Here is a 25286-nt window from a genome sequence, read left to right as displayed (position 1 = left end):
CGAGGAGACATTCATATTCTCTAGTGGTGGCACTGGATCGGGTTGGATCCAGGTCGACCTGGACCCGGACTTGATCCATTGGGTTTAAAATGTAGACTCGGACCCGACTCAGTTTCGGTTGGGGTCTAGACCCTAACCAAGGTCTTATGGAAGCCTATATATATATATATATATATATATATATCAAAACCATCAAATGGTTAGTCTGTCATAGGTATTTTGATAAGTTTCTCTTTATTTTTAAGATTATAGAGAGAAACTAATGCGGTCCTTAATATTTGCTATTTTGCAAAACTTAGTTCCCTATTTTTGGGAATGCAATCTTTAGAACCCAACAATCAACCCCCCAAAAACAATTTCACTTTCTACGTGCCTAATAAGATTGACATCCCAAGTTTGCACTATAACTATTTAATTTTTGGAGGGAACCATCTATATGTTCAAGAACTATTAATCTTTGTTTTTTATTTTTTGAAAATAATTATCTTGTTACAATTTGATGATTCCAAAATTTTAAATTAAAAAAAAAAAAAAAAAAGTGTTATGCCAAGGAAGTAAAAACATAGTACGCTCCCGAAGGAGCATAATATAGGCTCTCAAATTTTTTAAGAGCTTCTCATCCCCCTGGCACATAAAATAAAGGCAAGTAAAACCTCGAGGAGAAGAGAGAATAGATGGCTCTCCAACTCTTCACAAAATTCTCGCCTTTCTCTCTCTCTCTCTCCTCCAACTTTCTCTCTCCTCCCCTACGCCGCTATCCAGTCCCTATTCACGGCTTTAAAATACCCACTTCTTCTCCATTACCTTCACTTTCCTTTCATAGACCCACCAAGAAGAAAGGTCAATTTCCTGCAATTTTTACGGGGAATTCAGCTTCTGCTTACTCTCTCTCTAGAAAATTCGGAGTGGCCATGGCTTCTCCTGGTTCAGTGCAGAAGTCTGAGGAGGAGTGGAGAGCCATTCTCTCCCCTGAACAGTTCAGAATTCTCAGGCAAAAAGGAACTGAGTATGTCTCTTTTTCTCATAAAACAATGGTTCTTTTTCCTTTTTTTTTCTTTGGGGTGGGTGAGTGGGGGTCGAATTAGGTGACAATGTTATGGGTTTTCTTCTTTTTCAAGTGTGCTATCTCTTGAGCTGTTTTAATTCATGGGTTGACTAAATATCTGTGCTTTTTGTCCTTTTTTTTTTTTTTTAATTCCCAGGATATCTTTATGGGTTGATTTTGGTCACTGGCGTTTGTATTGATTCTTTAGTAGTATCATCCAATTTGTTGGTTGTTTCTTTCCTTGCTCCATTGTTTTCATCGGATGAATTTTTCATACCCTTTTTTTGTTCTGAGTTGATGGTTCATTATCATCTCTCCCTTAATGTTCCAGTAAGATCTCATTTACTTGATCTAGAATTTGATTCATCCTATTGATCAAATTTTTATTTTTCCTTGGATTCAAATCTATAGGAATTCAAATGCTTGTTCAATGATATTATTGTATTATGAAGTGGTTTTGATGTATTCATTTACCACTACATTCATAATCACCAAATTTGTTTGGTTTATCATTCATTCTTAATTTTTGAGTTTTCTCAGTCACAAAGCTCGTTTGGTTATTTGATGAACTAATTTATTTGTCTATCATCCTGATTATGGGGTTTTCATCTTCACTAAATTTGTTTGGTTAGTTGATGAATTAATCTACCCATTTATCATCCTTTCCTGATCATGGGATCTGAACAACAAAGATTATGTATTGAGCTATGATCTCTTTGGTGTGCTCTGAATTTTTTTTAATTTTCCTTTTTATTTGTTTGCTTGATTGCTTGCAGTTTGATTTCATGATTCAGCAGCATAGAGATGGTTCTAAGATCTTTTTGAGGCATTTATTTCTCCTTCTTTTTCTCTCTGTTTTGTTATTCACTTGTCAAAGAATCTGGTTTATTCATGTTGCGGTGTCACTAATTAGTAGCTGGTATCTGATTGATGGATTCATTTGATCACATGGTTTCTCACTTTCTTTTCCATTATGCAGTATCTTGATAAGCTACTCTGAAGATTGGGTACACACATGATCCAAAATCAGACTAACAATCGAGAAGATTTCACATAAAAAATCCAAAACTTGATTGAAAATTAAAGGGGAGTTTACATGCCAAACTTCTTAGTGATGTTCTGGATAAACAAGGAAACGTAACAATAGTATCCAAAGAACTATTCACCCCCTTCTTTCTTAATCTGTTTATAGAACTCAAATGTAATTAAAGAGGAATCTTAGTGAAAATAGACTTTTCGTGTATCAAAATTGCTATTTACCCCTTCTCAAAATGGACTACTGTGTCCTTAAATCGGCACTGCAACTTCTAGAGGCCGTAACTTTTTGCTCATGAATCAAAATTACTTTTTACCCCTTTTCAAAATGGTTAAGCTCTATAACACCAAAACCCACTACATTGGTTTTACCCATCAAACTTGGCAAAGGAAAAACCTCTGAAGGTCTGAAAGCAACATCTGAAGTTTGTTGGACGAGTTTCGTCTAGATTAGTATTCTTTGGTTAAAGAGAACTCGCCCTCAAGTTTTATTAAATCAGGGACTTCCTATACGCCTCGATCAATCCACTTCAGCTCCTATTTTGAAATCCACGAATTCTTTAACTCAGATCTTTCTTTCCATTCCACCAAATACTGGCTATATGAACCACAATGGGTGGTAGTGGTCCGAATGTCAAGAACCTTGGCTTTCTCTTCGGCACCCCAATATTCCCCTTTCCGCATCCTTTCAACCATCAAACATGATGGTAACCCCCCTCCTAGGTCCATGTCAACCGGCCACCTCGTTACCCAAATAAGAGCTTGCAAGCTCACTTGCAATTGGGCTATTGAATCCTGGCCATGCTTCAGCTATAGTGATTATCTCCATTTGATAATATTCACCATTTATTGCATTGACAGGTGTGGCAATTGCTGTATAAGAACCTAGCGACTGCCCTCTTTGCCTTATCCTTAATTCCGAATGCTTATGTGGCCTTAGGTTCTTTTGGCGATATTTGGGCCTTAAAGGGGTCAATTCTAGATGATTTGGTAAGTTGTGATTGGGGAGTTGGGGTTGGGGTTGGGGTTGGGGTTGGTTGTGGTTGTGGTTGTGGTTGTGGTTGGGGTTGGGGTTGGGTTGCGGTTGGTGTTGGAATGGCCAAGATGAAGTAGAAGGTCCTCTCAAGGAGGAAGACCTAAGGAGTCCTAACCCAGGACGACTGCTAGAAGCTCCTGCCCTTCCGGTATACGTTTGGTGAATCTCGAGTTGTCTAGCTTGCACATCTGCTAGACTGCTTGTCTCACTAAAAATGTATACCATCCGAACTCTCCCATATTTGTATAGATTGAAGATTTTTACTTTTATAACTGGAATACAAGAGTTCCAGGTTCACTCATAATCTTTGTTTCCTTAACATCCAAACTATTTACTGTGAATTACCCTTTGTCTGGGTGTTTACAGAATGTTATTCAGAGTTAAAGAAAAGAAAAAGATGTAGACTTGGTTGAAAGATATAATTTACGTCTATGACTCTATATTAATTAGCAAGTATTGATGAATATTTTGAAGAGGAGTAAAGATGTGAAGAGGAAGAAGAATAAGATGAATACGAGGGAGAGAGGTGCATGAGAGAAAGGAAGAAGAAGGAAGGGATGGGGGAAGTGGTGTAAGAGTGAGGAGTGCAGGGGAAAGAGAGGAAGGGGGACAAGTGACATGACCCCTCTTTGGGATCGGTCACATGTTTATATTATTAATGATATGGAAAAATTACAAAAAATATTCTTATAAGTTAATAACTCACAAATAATGATTTACATCCCTAACTGATGCACTTTCAGCACTCCCCCTCAAGCTGGAGCATAGATATGAGTCATGCTCAGGTCAACAACTATATCATGCAGTCTGTGATGAGCAATTGCTTTGGTGAAGATATCCGCTAGTTGATCCTCGATTCACACAAGGGGTACAAATAGTTATGGCTGGAATTTTTTTATTTATGAAATGACACTCTACCTGGATATGCCTTTTTATCATGAAATAGAGGGTTCGTGGCAATGCGAATGGCTACTTCATTGCGACAATAAAAGGTCATAGGTACTTGAACTTTAAACTCCCAGATTAGCCAGTGTAGTTTTCAACCACAACTTCATATGCTTCATGTGTTGTTGCCCTGTATTCAGCTTCAACACTTGATCTGGCAACTATATTTTGTTTTTTACTCTTCCATGAATACAGATTACCACCAACAAAGGTACAAGAGCATGTAGTTGACATTCTATCAGTATGTGGACCAGCCCAATAGCATCAGTTTAGATTGCAACACCCATATGACCATGATTAGTAAACAACCTCCCTCTCCCAGGAGACGAGATATTTTAGAATATGATAGACAACATCTAAATGAAGTAAATTCACATATATACGGATATTATGCTCGTACTAGCCCCATATGCTTTTGGCTCTTTCAGCAGCGACATTCACACACACACAGCTCTTGGATCCTTCTCTTCACTCGCCTGCATAATATTTTTTGTAGTAGTTCCAATGTTATTTAATTAACTTAGATGTGGTTAATTGCATGCATCTGAATAATAACTGACTCAAAATTACACATTCTTACGAGAATTGATTCCATGAAGAATCCCATTCTGGAATTTATTGCAGATCCGCATGCATTGATGTTAGTATTCTTGCAGGTTCCCAAACACGGGGGAGTATAACAAGTTATTTGAAGAAGGAATCTACAAATGTGGTGGTTGTGGGACTCCACTTTACAAATCCTCCACCAAATTTGATTCTGGTTGTGGGTGGCCAGCTTTTTTCGAGGGTCTACCAGGAGCTATAGCTCGTCATGTTGTTTCTCTCTCTCTCTCTCTCTCTCTCTCTCTCTCTCTCTCTCTCTCCCCGTATATATATATATATATATATATACATATATGGAGATTTGTATACTATCCTGTATATATATATATATATATATATATATATATATATATATATATATATATATATATACAGGATAGTATACAAATCTCCATATATGTATATATATATATATATATATATATATATATATATATATATATATATATATATATATATATATATATATACAGGATTGTATACAATGAAACCATTTACCTTTTATACAAAGAGGTCAGAATTATGTATAACCACCCAATGTGAAATCTAATAGCTTGGATGTGTCACAAGGTTTAAGAAAATTTCTTTTGAACTTTGAGCTTAGTCAATGCAATAAATGTAGTCACCTAATTTCACATCCAATGGTTAAGATTAATTGTGACCACCTTGTATCAAAGATAAATGGTCTTTTAGTACACTTTTTTTTGTATATATATATATATAGAGAGAGAAATGCTAGCGTAGGCCAGTGGGCCTACAATTACATTTGAGCCCAACGGCTCAAATTGAATCTGGGACGATCCAATGATCATGATCGCATTTCGTATTTGAATTTTAAATTTTTTTTATAAATTAAAATCGCTTAAATTTTGGGTGTGTTCTTTAAATATAGGAGAATCTAATAAAAATATCAAAAAAAATATTTCGTAAGAAATAAATTGACAAAATACCTTCAAAATATTTCAGGGGTATTTTGGTCAACTTATATAGTACGAATTATTTTTTTAATATTTTTATTAGGTGCGCTTTGATGAGAAAAATATGCGCCTAAAATTTCACGTGATTTGAATTTGTATAACAAATATTAGAATTCAAATACGAAATGAGGTCGTATCCGTCAAATCGGCCCAAATTGAATTTGAGCCGTTGGGTTCATATGTAGCTGCTGTAGCATACGCTAGCATATCTTTATGTGCATGCGTGTGATCCTATCTTTGACACCACTTTTCTATTTTGCATAACTGCATCTTTTTTTGAAACATTTTTGTTGAACAAGAATCCCATCTCTCTCTCTCTGTCCATTTTTTAATTCCAAGATGAAATTTGTGTTGGTTTGACAGCCTGATCCAGATGGAAGGAGGATTGAGATAACGTGTGCAGCTTGTGGTGGACACCTCGGCCATGTCTTCAAGGGCGAGGGCTTCCCCACACCTACCGATGAGCGACATTGTGTCAATAGCATTTCAATTAAGTTCACTCCAGCAAACTAAACTTTCTCTTACTGTTTGTATTTCTTGTCTTCTGTTTTTTTTATTCTCTCGGTAATGCTTCAAGAAACTGGTAGAAGTTAAGTGCCTAATATGTATCTCTGAATGATATCTATGATATGATGTGAAGTTGTCCACTTATTTAATACTTGGTGCAAATGCATGAATTGGTGCTTTAACTGTCCCTAGGTGTGGAATTTGCCACCCAATTATTCCTGGTTTGAGCCAGGGATTGAAAAACTCGCTGATTTGACTCGGAGCTACACCAAGATTGGGTTACTAGTAAGGATTAGGAGTTCCAGGAACCCCAGAATCTCCCTGATTCTCCAATTTTAGCTTCTGTTTTTTAGCTCCTTTCTTAAATATAGCGTGATGTCTGAGGAATTGCTCTAGTCGGACCGGTTGAATAATAATCGGACCCTAGCTAATTGGGGCCTGATTCTAATTTTTGAAATACTGTTTTAAACAATGCAAATCTGTAGTACACTTAATTGTCTTAAGAATATTATGATAAGATTCTTTTATATGAAGGTTATGGATCACATTAACATGTCTCTTTTGACTTTTGAACTTGCACAGAATAATGGTTACCATTTTTGGGTCTACAACTTTATATGAACTTTTTCAAAGGGAACACCAGATTCATCATAGCAATAGTAATCATTATCCACCGCACAGAAAACCAAAATATAGAGGTGATGCATACATTAAATTTTAATTAAATTTATCCACAAATCCCAAGTGGATGAATTTACATCAGTTTCTGAAAACTGAAGCATGGAAGGGGACGGAAATCATTGACAACAAACAACAATCTTGATTTATCATGGTATAAGAAACCCCAAGAAGAGTGCCCCTGGTTTATTTCACTTAATGTAAAGAACGGGGAATCTCTGTCAGTGGAGAACATCTACTTTCTATCAGGGTCTGATGTCCATCGAAGAAAAACCTAAGTTTCTCATTCATGGAGAATCTCCATCTCACTCTCTTTCTCTTCATCAGAATCTCGAGATTCTAGCAAATGATCAAAGTAATCGTCATTGTACCAAGGGCAATCATCATTCCACTCTCCTTTCTTTGCAGTGGCCCTCCATTTTTGATCAGCTATCATCTCAGGTGACAGGCCCCATCTCTCTAGCTCTTCCTCGGTGTGATGAACTGCGAGGCTATACTCTCCTCCTGAGCCAATCTGCATCACTCTAACCTCGCAATTTCCTGGGTTATTGAGCCTCTCGAATTGTTCAACTGTCCATTTGAACCATCGCATGAGGAAGATCCGAGAGGTGAGGCCATGAGACACAATCACGAGGTTGAGGTCAGATACGCCCTCTCGGTTCAGCCGGTTCATGTCAATGTCTCGCCATAGGGATTCCAAAAAACCTGGTCAGTGAGGGGTGGAGATGGTGTTAGAGAAAGCTTTTCAATGAGAGACATCTAACCGAAATTTGAAAAAACAATTTTCCGTAGGACAGAGCACAAACGTACTGAAAAGAACAGAACAACAGAAATATGAAAAATAATCTTCAGAGGGAGAGACTTTTTAATAGAAAACAGAACGACAGAAATTTGAAAATAATTTAGAAGAGGAGGAAACGAAAAGCCGGGGGGATTCAAATAAGCTTAAAGAGAGAATGACAGAACTAAAAATTGACAAATTTAGGAAAAAAAATGGTAGAAAGAGAGGAAATATAAGGTACAATTCAATAACATATAATTAAAAAACAGCATGGAAAAAAGAAATGCCACTAAAAACTCATGCATTAAAAAATACTGAAGAATTATAAAAACAATATTGAAACAGAGCACCAGCTATGAACCCACCAAAAAAACAGAGAAAAAGGTCACCAATGAAAGTAACCAACTTCAGGCCAAAAGAAGAAAAGACTAATAACAGAGAATTATCTAGAGAGAGAGAAAGTCAGTTCAAGAAAAACAAAAGTATGAGAAAGAGAAGAAGAAGAAAAATAAAATACAATGATCTATTTTTTTCTTCTTAAAACCAAGTTCCCCAATTTTATCTTGAACACAAGTTTCCAAATTTTACAGAGAAGAACCAGATCCATGAAAGCGCCCCAAAAGGATTAATGAAAGAACTCAGAAAAGCAAATCCCTTTTTCTTATTTGGACTCTAAATTTTCAAATAAAAACACACAAAAAAAACAAAATAAAATAAAATTCAAACATAGATCCCACCATTCCTCTCTCTACAACCCAGCACAAAAAAGTGAGTTCAAAAGACAGGAGAGAGAAAATTCATCTCTCTACAATCTAACACAAGAAAGAATGAAACCAAAAGAAAAAGTAGAGAGAGAAAGAACAAAAACTTACTGGTAACTCGATCATAGACATCAGCAGCTGATTCACCCTCTGGAAATCTAAAGAAAAACCTCCCAAATCTCTCTCTCGTCTCTTTGACAGCTCTCATTCTCTCCTCCACCTGAAAATTGCCGAAATCTTGTTCTCTGATCCTGCACTCCTCTCTCACTCCTATCACTCTCTTTCTCTCTCCTATCTCTTTCCCAATCTCTCTGAGCGTCGCCCTCGTCCGCTCGTAGGGCGACACATAGAAGTACACCCTCCAGTCGCCTGCACTGTCTCTCTCTATCATCTCTCTTATCTCTCTCCCGCAGGCCCGGCCGTGCAAGAGGCCTTGTGGGGTGAGGGGAATTTGGTGATCTGGGGTGGTGACATAAGCCGAGTAGTCGACATTTCCATGGCTTTCGCCATGCCTTACGAGTATGATTCTCTTGGGGAGAATTCTCTCTTGATGCTGGTTACGATGGTGTTGGTCCATCTAGAGAGAGAGAGAGAGAGAGCACTATGTGGGTTTGAATGGGAAGAGAGAGAGACCACGATTTGGCTTTGAATTTAGAGAGAGAACAGTTTTGAACAAAGGTGACAAATATTTTCTTATCGTTTTGTAATAAGAGAGAGAGGACACAGGCTTGGGATGGCTCTAGAATTAAGTGAGAGAAACTGGTTGGAATTAAGAGAGAGAATGTGAAATGTCCAACTGCGTGCTAGAGAGAGAAACATGAATTTATACTACTCCGACGTCTTGCCCTTTTATTTTTTCCTTCTCTAACGTCAAAAGAGTTGACAAAGCATAAATATGCTACAAGATTTTCAAGTCCCACGGGAGTAAACTATCCACAATGACGAAGATGTTCAAGAATTTAGAATCGAAATTTTTTTAATTAAAATAAATCATCTGGTTATTATTAGATAGGTTCTGAAATTTGAAATTAAAAAAAAAAAAACTCTCACACGATTGTTTTACCTGAAGAAGTAAATGTATAGTATGATCCTGAGGGAGCAGTGTTCACGTTCCGTGCAGTATTATACCCTAGGTTACCGCGTTAAACCACCTGGAATTTAAATTTCAATCTTATAAGATAGACTTCCACGCCATCTCTTAAGCCTAGCTGTAAGAGTAATTATTCAGAACATACATAAGAGGAATATATTCTTTTCACATTTAGTTCTACGTAGGCATGACCTTATAATGAATATTATTTTATTTTTCAATAATTTCGGATTATATCCCCTTGAGATCGAGGGGTCCAAAAAATCAATGGAAGTATTTCTTTTGGCATCTTAATTTGTCCAAAATAATAGAGAAAATAAGAAATTAGTAGAGCCAAAAATTGAGTAGTTAGTTAAAGAGATAAAGATAATTGGAATCAGGGGAATATCTTCTTTTTTCTTCTTTTTTTTCTCATTTCTCCTTTTTTAATGTACAGGATCAAGCCAAAATATCTTGTTAGTTATATTGGTAGTATTTGATATTAAAATTGTTGTATTAATCTTTATATCCTCTCTTCTCCCCTTGTGGTCTCCCTTATCTCATGTATCTCTAGGCTTTCACTTTCCTTCAATCTCCCAACCCTTTCTCTTACTAAACCTTCTTTCTCTTTCTAGGCGGATGCCATCTACCAACCTTACACTTGCAAGGTATTTCTTCTTTCTTCTTCTTCTATTCTATTTTTGGTTATAACTTTGTTTATTCTCTCCACCATTTCCCTCTCTCCTATTTTCCTTTTTACATCCCTTAACCCACTTACAACCCTTTTTCCTCTCTCCATTTGTCTATCTCTTTTAATCAGCTTTCTATTAAAAATATTATGTTTACCGCTCTTCTTTCAATCTCCTCATTCCTTGAATCCACCATGAAAAACTATGAGAAAGAAAAAGGTTATAGAAGCATTAACTTTTGAGAATGCAACCATTCCATTGTTCCTCTAATAGGTTATGGCTAAAGCACTTTCATGCCAAACTAACTTAGGAGTCATGCAAAGCTCCCAATAAACAAATTATCTAATGATGTCATACATCTAATTCTACTAAGACTCCCAATAAAATCATTTGGGAGGTTTAGATGAGTGTCCAAGTCATGGAACCAACTTCTCTCCTCCCTCTACTTTTCTAGAAAATATTTTTTCTCTCCTCCTCGAGAGGCACCCTTTGCACTGGCCTATGCACATTGATGTATCATTGAAAGTGATGTCCACTATATGTGTCCTTTATTCTGTTCTCTTTCCCTCTCTCAGATTGTACCAAATTCTAGGGTACCCCTTCTATCACCCAAATTGCCCTCACTTGGAGGCAGGACTTCCGACTCGGGGAATAGAGGCTGGAGGCTCATGCCAGGTAGACCCGACAAGTGGATCTTACCATTGTATTAATAATGAAGGGAATGAATTTAGATAATTTGACTTGCTTTGCCTTTTTTTTTTTTGTGCTTCTTATAACTTTTTCTTTTATGTGGGAGAGAAATTGTAGTGGACATATTTTTGTATGGAGAGTTTAGTGTATGTATAACATTGTAGATTATGTTTTTTTTTTTTCTGAGAGTTTTTTTCTAAATTTTTCTGAAATGGTTTCCCATTTTAAGAAGTAAACAGCAGCCAAGGGTGACTTCTCAAAGTTAGTATTGCAGGTTTAAGTTCGATTCTGAAAACAAGGGCAAAATGATTGTAAAATATTAAATTTTAGTTAAGTTATAAATAATTGAACAATGAGAAACAAAAGACAATAAAGTACACGATTTTAATTTAATTATACATAATTTAAAATTGAGAAACTGTACAATAAGACTGGTACAAGTTCACAGTAACCATATAGCATCAAATGTAAATTGAGTGGCAAAAGAGTATGTTGAATTGGGCATTCTATTATTTACAGTTAAATGTAAGAAATTTTTTCTCAAACTTTATGTCAAGGAAAGATACTTCTTTAATGGCACAATTTTACATATCTGACAGTCGGTTAGAGGTCAGAATGGTTCCTGTGCTGTTATATTATTTACTTGTCATCTAAGAAAGCCCTCAAAAAGCTTCTCTTTTTTTACCCTTATTTTTAAGTGTTAACAGTGATTAAGATTGTAGGATGTCATGTTGACCGCCCCCGCCCCCACCCCCACCCCCACCCCCACCCCCACCCCCACCCCCGCCCAGAGAGAGATGTGATAGATAATTTTTGTGAGAGAGAGACTATGTTATAGATGTTTGAGAAAGAGAGAGGTCTTACACACGTGGAAAAAAAGAGAGGTGTTATAGATGGTTTTTGTTAGAGACAGATAAGTGCTATCTGTAGTTTTTGTGAGTGATGTGCTAGAGAGAGTTTTCTCAGAGAGAATACATCACCATTTTTTAGTTTATTTCTTTTTTCTCGCAATTGGAAATTTTGGGTACATGCCCTTAGCTCAACTGAAAGGCATTTGTCCTTCCAACTTTTTTCTTTTCTTGTTTTTCTGACATCACAAAATTTCTCGCAACCTGGGTTCGAACACTGCTTACACAATGTGAGAGAGCGAGAGAGGAATTAGAGCTAATTGTAATTCAAGATCACCAAAGCAAACACTCAGTTATGGGCAGAGTCCTCTTTCTGTACTATCTTCTTCTTCTCATGGCATGCTTTCAGGGCCCGCACCTCTGCAACCACATTCATCACCCATATTAAAAAAGGCAAAAAGAAAAAAATAAAAGAATATAAGGTCAATATAGGATGCTCACACAAGAAAAAATAATGAGCCAAAAACAGGGAAGGAGGAAGTGCTCAGAAACTCTGTAATTAAAAAGCATACATATGTGACAGCAGCAGGTCTGATTTGACAAATTCGAGCTTGACTTTTTTCTTTCGGGGAATGAAAATATAACAAGAGGCATGAAGATCCAATTAAGACATTTGTAAGTTAGCACTTGCTCTTTCAAAATGGAAGATAGGTCAGGTGGATTTAGAGCTCTTTTGGAGCTCCAAACCAAATCAAATTTTAGATAAGACTAATTTTGAAGGAGTAAAAAATTCTTTTGATGTGCCCCACACGTCAACGTGAGCAAATACCTCTACGTGAAAAAAGTAATTGGACATACCTATCAAGTGTATTTTTCAAAAGATAAGATCTTTCATGACAGCTGACCTATGGTATTCAATCTCAATGTTCAGGACCTCCATGCAAGCATTTCCTGTATATGAACTAGATGCAAATGATATTTCATATATACTAAATAGCACTGATCTTTCTAATGCCCCATCTGTTTTGGCAACTACTATAGGAGAAAAAAAATCACCCGCATAAGAATTTCTTCAACAAATGTTTGGCTTCACAAGGAGATGTACTGCACTTATCAATGTACCTTCTAGTGGATGTAGCCTAAGAGTTGATTCTTCAACAGATAGTAGCAAAGTAATCTAACTTTTTCAAGTGTGCTGATAAACAATGGTTCTTTCCTTCCATACATTTCATCGCATTAACCTTCTCGACTGAGGCGCCCCCCACCCCCCAGACAAAAAAACCATCTACTTTCTAGTGAAGTAATTCATGGAAAAGACATTGTTTGCTCAATTTTCCTTTTTTTGGACAGAACTAACATCAATTCAAAAACATCAGAAGTCTCCTCACATATGTTTCTGAAGCTATCTCATCAATAGAATTTACATCGAAGATGAATCTTGACACTGGCAATTCTTGCATTAAATTTTTTTAAAGGATTTGCTTTTATTGTTGGGTAAGGGAATTATATAGAAGACTCAATATATAAAGGACACTACAAGAAAGGGAGAGAAACACAGGAAAACTCATACTAGAGATCGCAATTAGGGCCAACACATCAACCTGCTTCTTTGTTTCCCAGTGAACATGCTGGAAAGAAGTTTCTATAGCGCAACAATCTATATTCTAGAACACACCTCATTGAGCAAGTCTTCTTCCACAATGATCTACAACACATGCTACTATGATCTCACATTCGCATACCATCGCAAGAAAAGAAGAACTTGATAGCAAAAACACAAGGGTAAAGAGGACCTTGTATACAATCAAGCCATAAGATGTACTGAAAATGGTTTTTATACTGCTTAACAACAGCAAGATTGTGAACTTTGCTGATGCTTTTTAGGAGATGAAGCTCAGGGGATGTTTTCCCATTGAGAAGACAAAAAGGTCAGGGAGGCCCATTTGGCTCTCAGTCAATTGGCTCCCTGATTATTTATCCTTGAAATAGCAGTTGAAACTTTCATCATACTAATAATTAACAATATTTAATAAGAAAAGTAACAATATTAAAACATAAAGAAGAAAAAAAGTACCCAATAGAACTTCTATATATCTCCAATGAAGTAAATGACTTGAAAGAGTTAAAATGAATTTAACCAATCACTTTGCATACTCTTGTTTTATTTGAACTACACATCAACTCTGCCATGAAAAGCAAGACCAAATGGCTCCAGTGAATTCAAGAAGGAAATAATGAAAAGAATAACTAAGATTTCATCTACAAATCAAAAATCTAAAGAAAGGAAACACCCAAAGAGGAGCCAATTCCACTAAAGAATCATGCAAATAACTCCAAACCAATCAAAATAGCTAAACCAGATTCATTGCTTAAACCAAATAACAACCCAAGTCAATCCAATGAAATAGTAAAAACCACAACAAAAGAAACATAATAACACCATAAAATGGATTTAAATTCATAACCCCAACTCTATTAAGCTTGTGATGCCAAGACATTTACCTGGTTGGCAAGATTTCCAGTTCCTGTTGGTATTCACAAGGCAATCCTGTGAACAAATATGGGTTCAAACACTTAAAAGAGTTATGAAATATGCAGAGAGAGAGAGAGAGAAAGAGAAAGACCTGAAGAGCCAAGTAAAGGATGGCGCAGTGGTCGAGCTGCTTCACATTGTCGTCTTCATCATCCAAGTCACTCTGATGAATTGAGGGAGGATGAGTGCTTTTTGAAGAAGGAGGTTCCATTTTTCTTTTACTACCAAAATTTTCTACATTTCCAGTGTATTGCACGCGAGCAAAACCTAACACTAAAACAAAAAGGAAATGGTTTGATAGGCCTGCAGCCCTATCAAAATATGCAAAGTCTGACCTCATATCTCGTGGAAAATTGCAAGTATTTGGAAAACCTTTACGTTGATCATCTCACTTTGAACATTATAGTTATCAAAAAAATTTCGGATTTCAAGTTTTAAAAATAATAAACATTATAATAATTATCTAAACCATCTATTTCACTCTAAAAATAAGTATGCAAAGATCTATATGATCAGTACATTTTTTTTAGTTTCAAATTTTATTCCCTGTGTTGAATATTGATTTTAGAGCCATCAGGAGATTTCGTTATCGAAGTGCTTTTCGGACAAGGATTTGAAGTGAGGCTTTATTTTGTTTTCATAAAACCTAAGCCTTGTAGAAACTTCATCCAAAGAAAATTGGATTTTGGATCAGTTAAAAAAGTGAAAATATCCCTTGGATGGTCAAACACACAGAAAAATTCAATCAATTTATCAACAAAATTACTTGAATAAAATCATTTTACTCGAACACCTATTCTTAAAAAAAAAAAAACCTTTTTTTGGATTTATAATTTGAAAAAAAAGATTTTTGAGGAATATCTATCACGGCATGCACCCCAATTTTGATTTCTATATTGTTTCGTTCAGTTTTTAATATTTTGTTGATCACCGATTCAGCGTGATCGAGGCTTGATACAGTCCCCAACTCAATATTCCGACACGAATCTGTTTGGTGAATAATGCACCCACTAAACCAAGTATTGAAAAATTGTGTTTCATTACATTTACTAAAAATTTTGTTTGGCTACTCCACGAAAGGGATCAAGTTTGTATAAAGTGACGACCATATGCTATACAAGTACGATGCACCTCTAAATTTTTTCAGAAGATGTAATTCCAATGTCAAAAACATCATGAAGATTTGAAAATCCATGTTCGACCCTAATAATGAAATTTTAAATTTCAAAAAAGGTACATATCAAACATATCTATAAATTTTTTTTAAAATAAACGGTCCAAATAACTTGTTATAAAATACAGTACTTGTAGGACTTGAAATTCTCTCACTCTTTATATTCATATACCTCAAGTTCGAAACGATCAATTGGATTGTTTTCTAACCTCAAAATGCTTTTTTCTGGATGTTGAGGTACACCTTACTTCTATAGATTATAGTATAAGGTTGCAACGCTATATAAACAAACTCTTTCCAACATGAAATGGGGATTAATTGAAGAACAAGTGCTGGTTGTTACCTCTTGGGGTTAGTAACCAGTCAACCTGGATCTAGCACACCCAGGCCCACACCTTGTTGGCTTGGGTCTGATTCAAATTTCATATTCTATTTGTTATATTAATGTAATAAATGGGCATAATATCATAGAAGCCACACACACACAACTAAAGCATTCCATGCAGTTCAGCTACACCAGTGAACCAAAGAAAGTGCAAGCAACCTTCTACATTATTTTAGGTGTTTTGACCAAAAACAAAGGACAAATGCATTGGTTTTCCTGCTTGGATCGTTGACAAGATAAAATGGATTTACAGCCCTAAAAACACATCTTGAATATCATCTCAACATTTGTTATGAATATCCATTTCAATGAATACAACAAAAAACCATAAGAAAATGGAGAAAACTTACACCAACTTGAATGCCATCTCAACATGCATACTAAACCGTCCATTTCAGTAACACCCAACACACAAATCCACATCATTTGAGGAGCTCCAAATCCATTTTTTGAAATGGGCTTTTGGGTCCTCAATCCATCAAAGGTGTTGGAGAAAGAGAAAAAAGAATCATCCATGCCATGCTACCTTACCTTTCTCTGTCCTCCAACTCTCGTTTTTTTACTTCTCTTAAATGTTGTTTAACCTCATCGATAAAAGCAATGGATTACTCATTTAACTTCATAGAATATTTGATTGTTACATTAAAAATCTTCTATTGTGTATTTGGGACAACTTTTTCTGGGTACATCTTTTTTGCCCCAAAAAAAAAAAATTCTTCCAATACACAATACAAGATTTATGCAGATTTTCTTTTTTTTTTTATCAATAGTATTTGGAACAAATTTTCAAAGACAAGAAGAAGATGTATTTGGAACAACTTTTTTCCACAAACAAAATCATCAAAGTGCCAAGACAATTTTGTGCAAACAAGAGATATGGAATGAGAATGAAAAGATCTTTTAGAATGTTCAAATGTGCTTGAATTATCATGTAGAGCAACCCTGTTTATCATGGGAGATGAAGAATGAGAAATGAGATACACTTAGACCATAACAAATAATCCCAATAGACTGGAAAACCAATATGGAAAATTTGCTTTCCACGAACTATAAATATCTACTTAAATCGAAATCAGTATCAAAGTGAGAATAACTGGAAATTAGATGGTCTCAGTCATTGAAAAATCACCAATTTAGTTCAAAAATCGCCCATCTGAATCAAGAAACATCCATGAACAAGCCGAATCGGTGATTATATTATACAAACGCCCCACTCCCAAGTAAAAAAAATGGTGACTAATGGTTTAACTCGGTGTTATAAACAAAAAGACCATAAACAAAAGAACCTCAAATATCTTCTTTTGCCAGATCGCTGATTCACCCGATCTGGAACGGAATTGGTAGGTGGGCAATACAACTCATCGATCCATATTTTCAAGCACTGCATGGTCTATTTCATCTAAATAAACTTCAATTAGAAACACCCCATTTCTAGAAACAAAGAAAGTATGTTCTTGACCATTTTGTGCAAACAACAAACTAAACTAACCTTTGGGATCTTCCAATGCCCAAGAAATGATCATCTAATGCAAGTTTCTAGGGCTATCTTCCACTGCATATCAACAACCATGTTGAGAAAAGGATACGAGTGCTCTGTATCCCATTCCATGAATGTATGCTTATATAAAGACACAAGAGTACAAATGGAATGGTACATTCATTCATGTTATTCGCAAGAAATTGCAAAAGAATAAAATAAAATTTAAGAAAAAAGAAAGAATCTTCACCTACATGCACATTCAGATGCTTATTCAAAAAGGTATGTATGCTCATGTAAAATCATAGCCATCCATTTAAAATCTGGTTGGCTTTTGTAATGAATCACCATCAAACTGACTGATGGGATGCTGAATGATGGTCAGATGGTTCCACAGAAAGCTCTAAAATAAATGCTGACAATGTAAAAATAAAAATAAAAATAAAAATAATAGAAGACTATCAATTGGTAGTCAGATTGGTAGGGAAACAGGAACACTGTCAATAAATACAAGTTAATCTGAGTGACAAGACTAAAGTCCATATGAGAATCACATCCAATGTATATATTTTTTGTCTGCAAATTTCCAAAATAAATAAATATTTGGTCCCCAAATTCAAAGAAACATATTCAAAGATCAAAAAGGTGTTGTTTTACGACAGAGGAAAAAGGAGAGCCACACAAGGACTTCCCAGGAAGTCACCCATCCTAGTACCACTCAAACAACTTTGAAGTTTTGATGGGATCCAGTGCATCAGTGCTGGTACGACCGCACTCTCTCATCAATATCACATAGAAGAACTGAAGATGTTATAAAAGAGATGTATGGGAAAAGTCATTTGTTAGACATCTTTTGTCATGTATCAAGCAATGCCAATGAAGCCATCCCCAGACATGGGAATACTTAAGAGAGCTAATCACTGGAACTCCAATCTTGTATCCAAAGAACTGTCTCAACCGTACTTCTGCATTTCACTTCACATGTTTTGTCTCTTAATGAGGTTAGTCAACAAAAAAAAGAGGAACATTTTGGTCATTGATACACTCATCTGGAAAATAACATGCCTGTTTGCCTTGGAAAACAATGGTCTTTTTCAGTTGCTAGAAAAGTTTGTTATTTTGAAGTAAGCAATAATATGTTATGTTGGTTCCCTCAGAGAATTTTGCCATTATTTAAGGAATAGAAGTCTTCAGTAGATGAAGTGCATTGAATAATTCAAACAAGAAGGGTTACAGCTGCAAATGCTATGAGCAGGACCAGTTTCTAGCAAAAGCACACTGGGAAGAACCACAGAGGGTAACAGAAATTATGGATGTCAAGTAACATAGTAATTATTAACTAGAGGCACTTGGGCTGAATAACACTATGGAAACAACAGTTGTGATATTTAGAAAACCTATATATATACATATATATATATATATATATATATATAACACTACGCAACGCTTATAGGCGAAAATGAACAGTGATTTCGCCTATACTCATCACCGTCCAAAGTTCATCACATGGTCACAGTTGTCCGGTAGTGTTTCAATTTTCTTTTTTTTTTTCTACAAATCAAAATGATCTGAAATTTGGAGCTTGTGTTCATATAAAATAAGAGAATCTAATAAAAATATAAAAAAAATAATTCACAAAATATAAATTGACCAAAATACCCTTAAAATTTTACAGAGGTATTTTGGTCAATTTATATTTTACGAAATATTTTTTTCATATTTTTATTAGGTGTGTCTCACTAAGATGTACACACGCTCCAAATTTCAAACCATTCAGATTTATAGAAAAAAAATTAAAATTGAAACACTACCGGACAATCGTGACCGTGCAATGAACTTTGGACGGTGATGAACATAGGCGAAATCACTGTTCATTTTTGCTTATAAACGTTGGGAAAACTTTTCCATATATGTATATAAAAGAAGAAGAAGAAAAACTATCTACCACGAAAAAAGACCATAGAAATAAATCAATGTCATCAGACAAGGAGTTAAATAGTAATGAACTGTAATGATACATTCACACATTTACATACAAAGGATACTTTGGGGTCAACTAGACAAGAATGACATAGTTAGAACTTAGGAGCAATTTATGATATGCTAATAATACATTACTCTGGAGTTGGTTCTTTAGAATATTTTCAGACTCTCAATACTAGATTTTGCTTGCGAGGATACCAAAAGGCCACCTTTTAAGGCTTATATGCTTTCCTATTTCAATTTTTCAAACACAATGAAATGCTGCCTGAAATATCTGATAATGATGAGAATGACAAAGATAATTATAAGCAGAATGATATTAACTCTTTTAATATGAAGAGAAAAACAAGACAATATCTAATAAGCAAAGCAAATGGCAATTACCCAAATGAGGACCTCATGCAAAGGTGAAGGTGACAAGAAAGAATGTCATATCTCAAGCGCCAATCCTTTCAGGGTGTGTCCCATCCTCCTGGACCTTTACAATATAGAGAAGGGCATCTTCAGGAATCTAAATTTTATGACCTGTTGCACAAATGGATATAGAAACTTCAACTTGTATGAAGTAAACACAATGTAAAAATACGGGCTATAAGCAGATACATGATGTATATTTTTATCAACACTAACAACAAAAGCCACAATAAATAGGTCGGAGGTAGTAACCAGGAGAATAAAAATTCAATTGAAAAAATCGACAGGTTCAGGTACTCTCTCAGTTTACTAAGTTTTTCAATCATTTCATGGATGTGTTGACAACTGCAACAAAATGTCCCAGGTTCAAACCCCACCTAAGTAATAATTAAAAAAGGCATTTTATAGAGGCCTCCAAGTTACAGTCCTGAGAGTTTTCCAAAACCAATAATCAACTCACCATGTCTCTGTTCGAGGATAAGCAATGCATTCTGCAGCATCTCTCTTGCTTTCCTATCTGGAACACAACCAGCAGACTCCATTTCCTTGTAAACTTCTTGGACCTGATTAATAAGCCTCATAGAAATGTAAATGGAATAAAAAATTAAATAAATAAATCTGTTTATGATGAGCATGGTCTGATATAGCGTCTCAGCTTAGCTTGACTGAAGTTAAAAAGGAGGAAGAATAGTTTGACATAACATGATTCAAAAGCCATTGAGCTAAAAAATGGACCTGGTCAAATTTCCTCGCCCTGAAAAATGCCTTCATGAGGGTACTGTATGTAACTACATCAGGACTTAAGCCCTTCAACATACAAAGTAAAAGATTTGACTGTCACTGATTGTAGAAAAGGTCATCAACAATATCACGAGAAGAGAATAAGGCATAAAGCATCAAATCAGAAACTCTAAATATGTGAAAGGGGCTTACACTCTCTTTGATGTGCTCCAAAACTGATACAGCTTCCATGTGCCTTCCAGCATTACTAAATGCATTAATCAACAAATTCAGCATTGTAAGGTTTATTTCAATGCCTTCAGCTTCCATAAGTCGAAGAACACTAACAGTCTGCTCACACATTCCCTATACACACAATTGAACAGTTCATCATGCAAACCTTGATCTGGCCCATTACATTGTAAGGTGGATATCCATATGATCATAGAAAAACTATGGTTGTGTATGTAATGGATGGTGATGGAGAAAGAGTGGGACCCTTTAGCACATTACGTGACCCATGTGGTGGGGCCTACTCTCTCTCTCTCCATCACCGTCCATCAATTGATTGGATGGGGATAACATTGGTGAACCATAGCTCTTCTATATTCACATGGATCGTATGTTACTTTCCCTAACTACCCTCAATGGCAAAAAAGAAAATTTCATGACCAAGCCAAAAAGCAAAATCTAGGATCATTCAAGCATATCACAAACAGGTAAGCTATATGCTAATTGTAATGCTCAACAAGCAGCACACACAATAAAATAGAGTCTCACCTGTTGAGCATATGCATTTGCCAATGCACAAAAGACACCACATGAAGGCTCTATTCCCTCTGCTCTCATAGCTGACACACATTCACTTGCATCTTGAAATTTTCCATACTGCCCATAGATATCGACCAAAACACCATAAACAATTCCACTTTCCTTAAACCCTTTAAGTTTCATAACCTCAAAAGCTCTCCTAATCTCACGCCACTTCCCCTCTTCTCCTAAGCAACTAATGAAGGTGACAAATATCTTTGGGTCAGGGTAAAACCCACATTCCAGCATCCTGTTTAAGAACTTGAGTGCCTGATGGAGCTCTCCAGCCTTACAATGCCATTTGATCAAAGAGTTCCATGTCATAATATCAGGGGAAAATCCTTCATGCTTCATTTTTTCAAAGGCATCAACAGCTTCATCCAACTGACCATATTTCCCAAAGGTATCGATGACACTGTTATAGACATGCCTGTCTGGTGAAACCCCATTGTCCTGCATCTCTCTGAGAAGGTCTAAAGCATTCTTCCACATCCCATGGTCCCTGTAAATGCCTATAAGTTTGCTGTAAACATAGGAACTAGCATAAAAACCCTCATTCTTTATCTCTTTAAGAATCAGCCAAGTATCCTCTAAACGCCCACTTCGTGCATATGACTCGAGAAGAAGCATATAGGTCTCCTGATTTGGATCGATATCCAGTTCCTCCATTTCCATCAGAACTTTGGTCGCAAGCTTGAAAAGGCCTTTTCTCAAGAAGCCTTTGAGAAGAGCATTATACGACCTCACTCTAGGTCGAAAACCCAACTCTTTCATCTCTTGAAAAATTGCATCTGCTTCTAGAGTTCGACCCACAGTTCCAAGAGCATTAATGAGACAAGCATAAGAATTAATGGCTGGTTGCATTCCTACTGCGCCCATATGAGCAAATAATCGCATGGGTATATCAACATCACCTCTTTTGCAATAAGCTTGGATTAAATTATTATACAATTGATAATCAACTTCAAACCCATCACCTGTGCTATTCTCATATGAATTGTAGAGTTGCTTCAAGTCTAGTTTTGAGATGTGGGTCTGTGCTTTAATCTTCGAAAATCTTCGCAATTCAATTGAAATATAATTTTTGGCACCAATTGTGCAAAACATCGTATCTGAGCATCCATATCGGACATTAAGGGGTGAACTTACTCCCGAAAAACTGCAACAAATAGCAAATTGATAGTAATTGTCATTTGATGGAACCAAAGGTAACTTCAGGAAAATTCTTGTTTGCATTATGATCTCCTTTCGCCTCAAAACTCCCAACTTTTTAGGCTAACTTAAAAGCACACGGTAATAACCGAATGACTTTCATAGAAATGGTGAAAAATCCCAAAAATTATGCCAAAATGTTCACCCCTGTCATTAGCATGCCATGAGAGAGAGAGCAGTTCATGTAATCGAAAAATGCATTTAGTTGTGCATCTGATGCAGAAAAAACAACACCTTACTCCATAAGTAGATGATTTCCATTAAAGAAACTCTGAATCTCTACAAAAGCATCTTCTCCATTGATATCACATTCTTCTAAAACTTCTGAGACGTTGAAGAAAACAGTATGTATCATACTTACACGAATCATCATTACTTAAACCACAAAAAAGCACTCAATCCTCACAATTCTTTCAAATCCTTAACAAATGCAAGAAAACAATGCAGGTGTCCTCAGAAGCTAGTAACTCCACATATTTACAAAGGAAAACTCCGTTTTTTAGAGATAATAAGACTGAACAACCGGAATCAAACCACTTTGAAACACTCCACGAAGATTCGATCGAATTTCATCAAGACACCAAACTGATAAGACTAGATATGAAAACAAACACAGGCAAAAAAAGAGAACTCTCCCTACAGGGATAGAAGGCAAAGAAATGATCGATTTTGCTGAACTTTACAGTGAACCAGTGAGTGTGAGCCCTGTTTGGATCTCTCCGCTACTATTTAGCTGCTACACTCGCTCTCTTCTCTCTCCACAACTTAAAGTTAGGGTTACTGAGTTTCTGAACTACTCTCTCCACACACTTACTTCCAGCAATTCCTATTTCTTTTTGGAGTTTGAACTTGGTAATAGAATAATTGCATCCATCCAATTTTACATCCAATGGTCAAGATTAAGATTAATGTTAGCATGTTGATTTATTATAGAATATACCAACTTTATAATTTTGAGATGGTTATGGGTGACCTGACCTAGCCTTGGTTCGAAGTTATAATGGTCCCCGACGCATGGTGAGGGCCTTGCCTGTATGTTGACCTAGACACTCCCATAAGTGAGGCCTTAATATAAGCAAAATATGCATTGTTATCAAAAAGCTAATGGTCCAACCGATCGGCTTGCTAACTAGTGTATTTGTTGGTTTGATCTAAGCTATAATTGGTTAAAAAATTGCTTCAAAACTAGTTTTTGCTCGATTTGGACATGTTAGATTAATTAGTTTTAACTATTCGAACAACTAAATGAAATTGGTCAAATTTTTAATGGAATTTAAAATTTAAATTATTATCTATATTTTTTTTTGTTTTCTAAATTCTAGTCTAAGCGATTTGACCAATAAAGGGATTGGGTTTGAGTAAATAGGCTCGACAATGGACCTTGCCTGGCCCAAGCCGGCCTTAGCCTAGGGTTTTGGGCCACACCAACATTTTTAGAGCCTCCCCTGCTCGACAATGGTGCCTCCATCCACGAACGGTAAATTAATATCTCATTCATAGGATTATTCTCATTTACCAGATATTTATAGAGTTATAATTTTTTTTTTTTAGAAAACAAATCTCATCATTACTACACTACAGTAATCTCACAAAATAAAAAAACTCAATACCTTGCAATCTACAATATAGGAAACTTAATATCTTGCAGCTATAATCGTCAACAAGCCCAACAAAAGGCTAGCTCCGACCAAAACCCTTTGCCGTTCGGTAGTCAATCTGGTCTAAAAAGAAGTATTATTATTATTGGTGGGGGTTCAAATACGGATCTAGAAACCTCCCATTTCAACTATTTTGCTGCTTTGTTATTATTTTTATTTCTATGTAAAATTTTCCAAAAAAATTGAGTTAGCTAATCTAGTTTAGGGTTTAGGGTCCTGGTTAGGCAGGTGAGTTTTGAAATGTTGCTCGAGGGAGGCTGAAAGGAAGGAAATTCCAGTATATCTAGTTGAAAATGAGAGTTGAATTTTTGTGTGGCCATGTTTGAAATTCAGTAAACTTTGTGAATTGGGGTTTAGGAGGAGTTTTCTGAAAATCAATATGCATGTTTGTTTCCCTTCTTTTCTTCTGTTTTTTTGGTGTACAGTCGATGCTTTGTCTTACGACAAGATTGGGACCTGAAGTGGGGTAGTCTATGTATTGTATACGATGGTTTAATCTAGTTAAAATTGTGGAGAACAACTGCGAAAATATGGGAACAATCCGCTTCACACAGGAAGAAAAACTTTCATTCAAAGATGTAAAGAAATAAAAAAACGCAATCAAAATGACGTGGAAGAAAAACTTTCATTCAAAGATGTAAAGAAATAGAAGAAAACAATCAAAATGTCGTGGAAAAAAAAGTTTCATTCAAATATGAAGGATGCGATACAGGCATTACAATCTTGACATACATGATTAACCTTAATACATGTGATCCAATTTTCTCACCACACACTTCTCTTTAAATAGAGGTTTTTACAACCACATTTATAACAATAACCACCCACTTACAACAACTACTAACTTACAACAATAACTACTAACCACTTAGTAGTTATATAACTTTCTACTACACAAACTTATAAATACAACCTCACAACATCACTCATAAATTCATGTTTAGTTCTTCAGTAAATTTTGTGCCTTCAGTAAATTATCAACAAATATCACCCAGGTAAACCCCTTCCCTTTCTTTGACTCTCCTAGAAACGTGATTCGATATTTGATGATAATTTGGCATTCACTGCATTCTGTGATAGTATGAAGATCACATATCAATCAGTTGAACTATAGAATGGTGCGAATATTATGGCAGCATTTGTTATCTATCCGCAATATATTGCATATCAAAAGTAAAAATGGCAATAGGAATTTTTTTTTTTTTTCTCCGTTTTTTTTTTGAAAGAAATTTTATGATAATCTGTCACTAACA

At 35.8% G+C, this 25286-nt stretch overlaps 4 protein-coding genes and 1 long non-coding RNA gene across 9 annotated transcripts; 2 read left to right on the top strand and 3 right to left on the bottom strand.

Moving 5' to 3' along the window:
• Positions 1 to 644: 644 nt before the first annotated feature.
• On the top strand, positions 645 to 6297 carry LOC18440656 (peptide methionine sulfoxide reductase B5). The gene is made up of 3 exons (XM_006850794.4): positions 645 to 1006; positions 4718 to 4874; positions 6005 to 6297. Exons 1-3 carry the CDS (start codon positions 675 to 677, stop codon positions 6152 to 6154), a joined length of 639 nt encoding a protein of 212 aa, XP_006850857.3. The 5' UTR covers positions 645 to 674; the 3' UTR covers positions 6155 to 6297.
• A 544-nt stretch (positions 6298 to 6841) lies between these two features.
• On the bottom strand, positions 6842 to 9203 carry LOC18440657 (Phosphoglycerate mutase family protein). Its single transcript, XM_006850795.4, has 2 exons — positions 8480 to 9203; positions 6842 to 7531 (listed from the first exon to the last, which is right to left on the bottom strand). The coding sequence occupies exons 1-2, from the start codon at positions 8943 to 8945 to the stop codon at positions 7110 to 7112; spliced, it is 888 nt and encodes a 295-aa protein (XP_006850858.1). The 5' UTR covers positions 8946 to 9203; the 3' UTR covers positions 6842 to 7109.
• A 111-nt stretch (positions 9204 to 9314) lies between these two features.
• On the top strand, positions 9315 to 10994 carry LOC148783956 (uncharacterized). Its single transcript, XR_016042674.1, has 2 exons — positions 9315 to 10105; positions 10702 to 10994. It is a non-coding gene; the product is annotated as an uncharacterized LOC148783956 (long non-coding RNA).
• A 779-nt stretch (positions 10995 to 11773) lies between these two features.
• On the bottom strand, positions 11774 to 14663 carry LOC18440658 (uncharacterized). The gene is made up of 3 exons (XM_006850796.4): positions 14289 to 14663; positions 14167 to 14212; positions 11774 to 12084 (listed from the first exon to the last, which is right to left on the bottom strand). The coding sequence occupies exons 1-3, from the start codon at positions 14535 to 14537 to the stop codon at positions 12014 to 12016; spliced, it is 366 nt and encodes a 121-aa protein (XP_006850859.2). The 5' UTR covers positions 14538 to 14663; the 3' UTR covers positions 11774 to 12013.
• Positions 14664 to 16888: 2225 nt separating this feature from the next.
• Positions 16889 to 23203, bottom strand: LOC18440659 (uncharacterized). Of its 5 annotated transcripts, none has more exons than XR_016042653.1 (7): positions 21134 to 23203; positions 20567 to 20719; positions 20369 to 20440; positions 20094 to 20196; positions 19604 to 19744; positions 17246 to 17308; positions 16889 to 17155 (listed from the first exon to the last, which is right to left on the bottom strand). XR_016042653.1 is itself a non-coding variant. In XM_088849602.1 (5 exons), the coding sequence occupies exons 1-5, from the start codon at positions 22397 to 22399 to the stop codon at positions 19731 to 19733; spliced, it is 1608 nt and encodes a 535-aa protein (XP_088705728.1). In that variant the 5' UTR covers positions 22400 to 23201; the 3' UTR covers positions 19203 to 19730. The 5 variants fall into 5 exon arrangements, 1 of the variants encoding a protein (XP_088705728.1); XR_016042649.1 differs by having other exon boundaries at positions 16889 to 17146; positions 21134 to 23188; XR_016042646.1 differs by lacking the exons at positions 16889 to 17155; positions 17246 to 17308 and adding an exon at positions 17687 to 18208 and having other exon boundaries at positions 21134 to 23188.
• Positions 23204 to 25286: the final 2083 nt, after the last annotated feature.

This window comes from Amborella trichopoda, chromosome 1, assembly GCF_054954075.1.
Source record: "Amborella trichopoda isolate Santa Cruz 75 chromosome 1, AtrichopodaSantaCruz75HAP2 v2.0, whole genome shotgun sequence".
Taxonomy (NCBI): domain Eukaryota; kingdom Viridiplantae; phylum Streptophyta; class Magnoliopsida; order Amborellales; family Amborellaceae; genus Amborella; species Amborella trichopoda.
This window is presented reverse-complemented; position numbering and strand designations above follow the sequence as displayed.

Excerpts from the sequence above, each read along its gene's own strand:
- LOC18440657 (XM_006850795.4), bottom strand. The coding sequence starts at position 8,945 with ATGGACCAACACCATCGTAACCAGCATCAAGAGAGAATTCTCCCCAAG. Across the intron at positions 7,532-8,479 it reads TGTCTATGATCGAGTTACCA|GTTTTTTGGAATCCCTATGG; the intron begins GTAAGTTTTTGT and ends CTCACTGACCAG.
- LOC18440658 (XM_006850796.4), bottom strand. The coding sequence starts at position 14,537 with ATGAGGTCAGACTTTGCATATTTTGATAGGGCTGCAGGCCTATCAAAC. Across the intron at positions 14,213-14,288 it reads TCCTTTACTTGGCTCTTCAG|GATTGCCTTGTGAATACCAA; the intron begins GTCTTTCTCTTT and ends ATTTGTTCACAG. Across the intron at positions 12,085-14,166 it reads CTGGAAATCTTGCCAACCAG|AGGTGCGGGCCCTGAAAGCA; the intron begins GTAAATGTCTTG and ends ATGTGGTTGCAG.
- LOC18440656 (XM_006850794.4), top strand. The coding sequence starts at position 675 with ATGGCTCTCCAACTCTTCACAAAATTCTCGCCTTTCTCTCTCTCTCTC. Across the intron at positions 1,007-4,717 it reads CTCAGGCAAAAAGGAACTGA|GTTCCCAAACACGGGGGAGT; the intron begins GTATGTCTCTTT and ends GTATTCTTGCAG. Across the intron at positions 4,875-6,004 it reads CAGGAGCTATAGCTCGTCAT|CCTGATCCAGATGGAAGGAG; the intron begins GTTGTTTCTCTC and ends TTGGTTTGACAG.
- LOC18440659 (XM_088849602.1), bottom strand. The coding sequence starts at position 22,399 with ATGCAAACAAGAATTTTCCTGAAGTTACCTTTGGTTCCATCAAATGAC. Across the intron at positions 20,441-20,566 it reads TGGAGCACATCAAAGAGAGT|GGCTTAAGTCCTGATGTAGT; the intron begins GTAAGCCCCTTT and ends TGTATGTTGAAG. Across the intron at positions 20,197-20,368 it reads GGGCGAGGAAATTTGACCAG|GTCCAAGAAGTTTACAAGGA; the intron begins GTCCATTTTTTA and ends CTTATTAATCAG.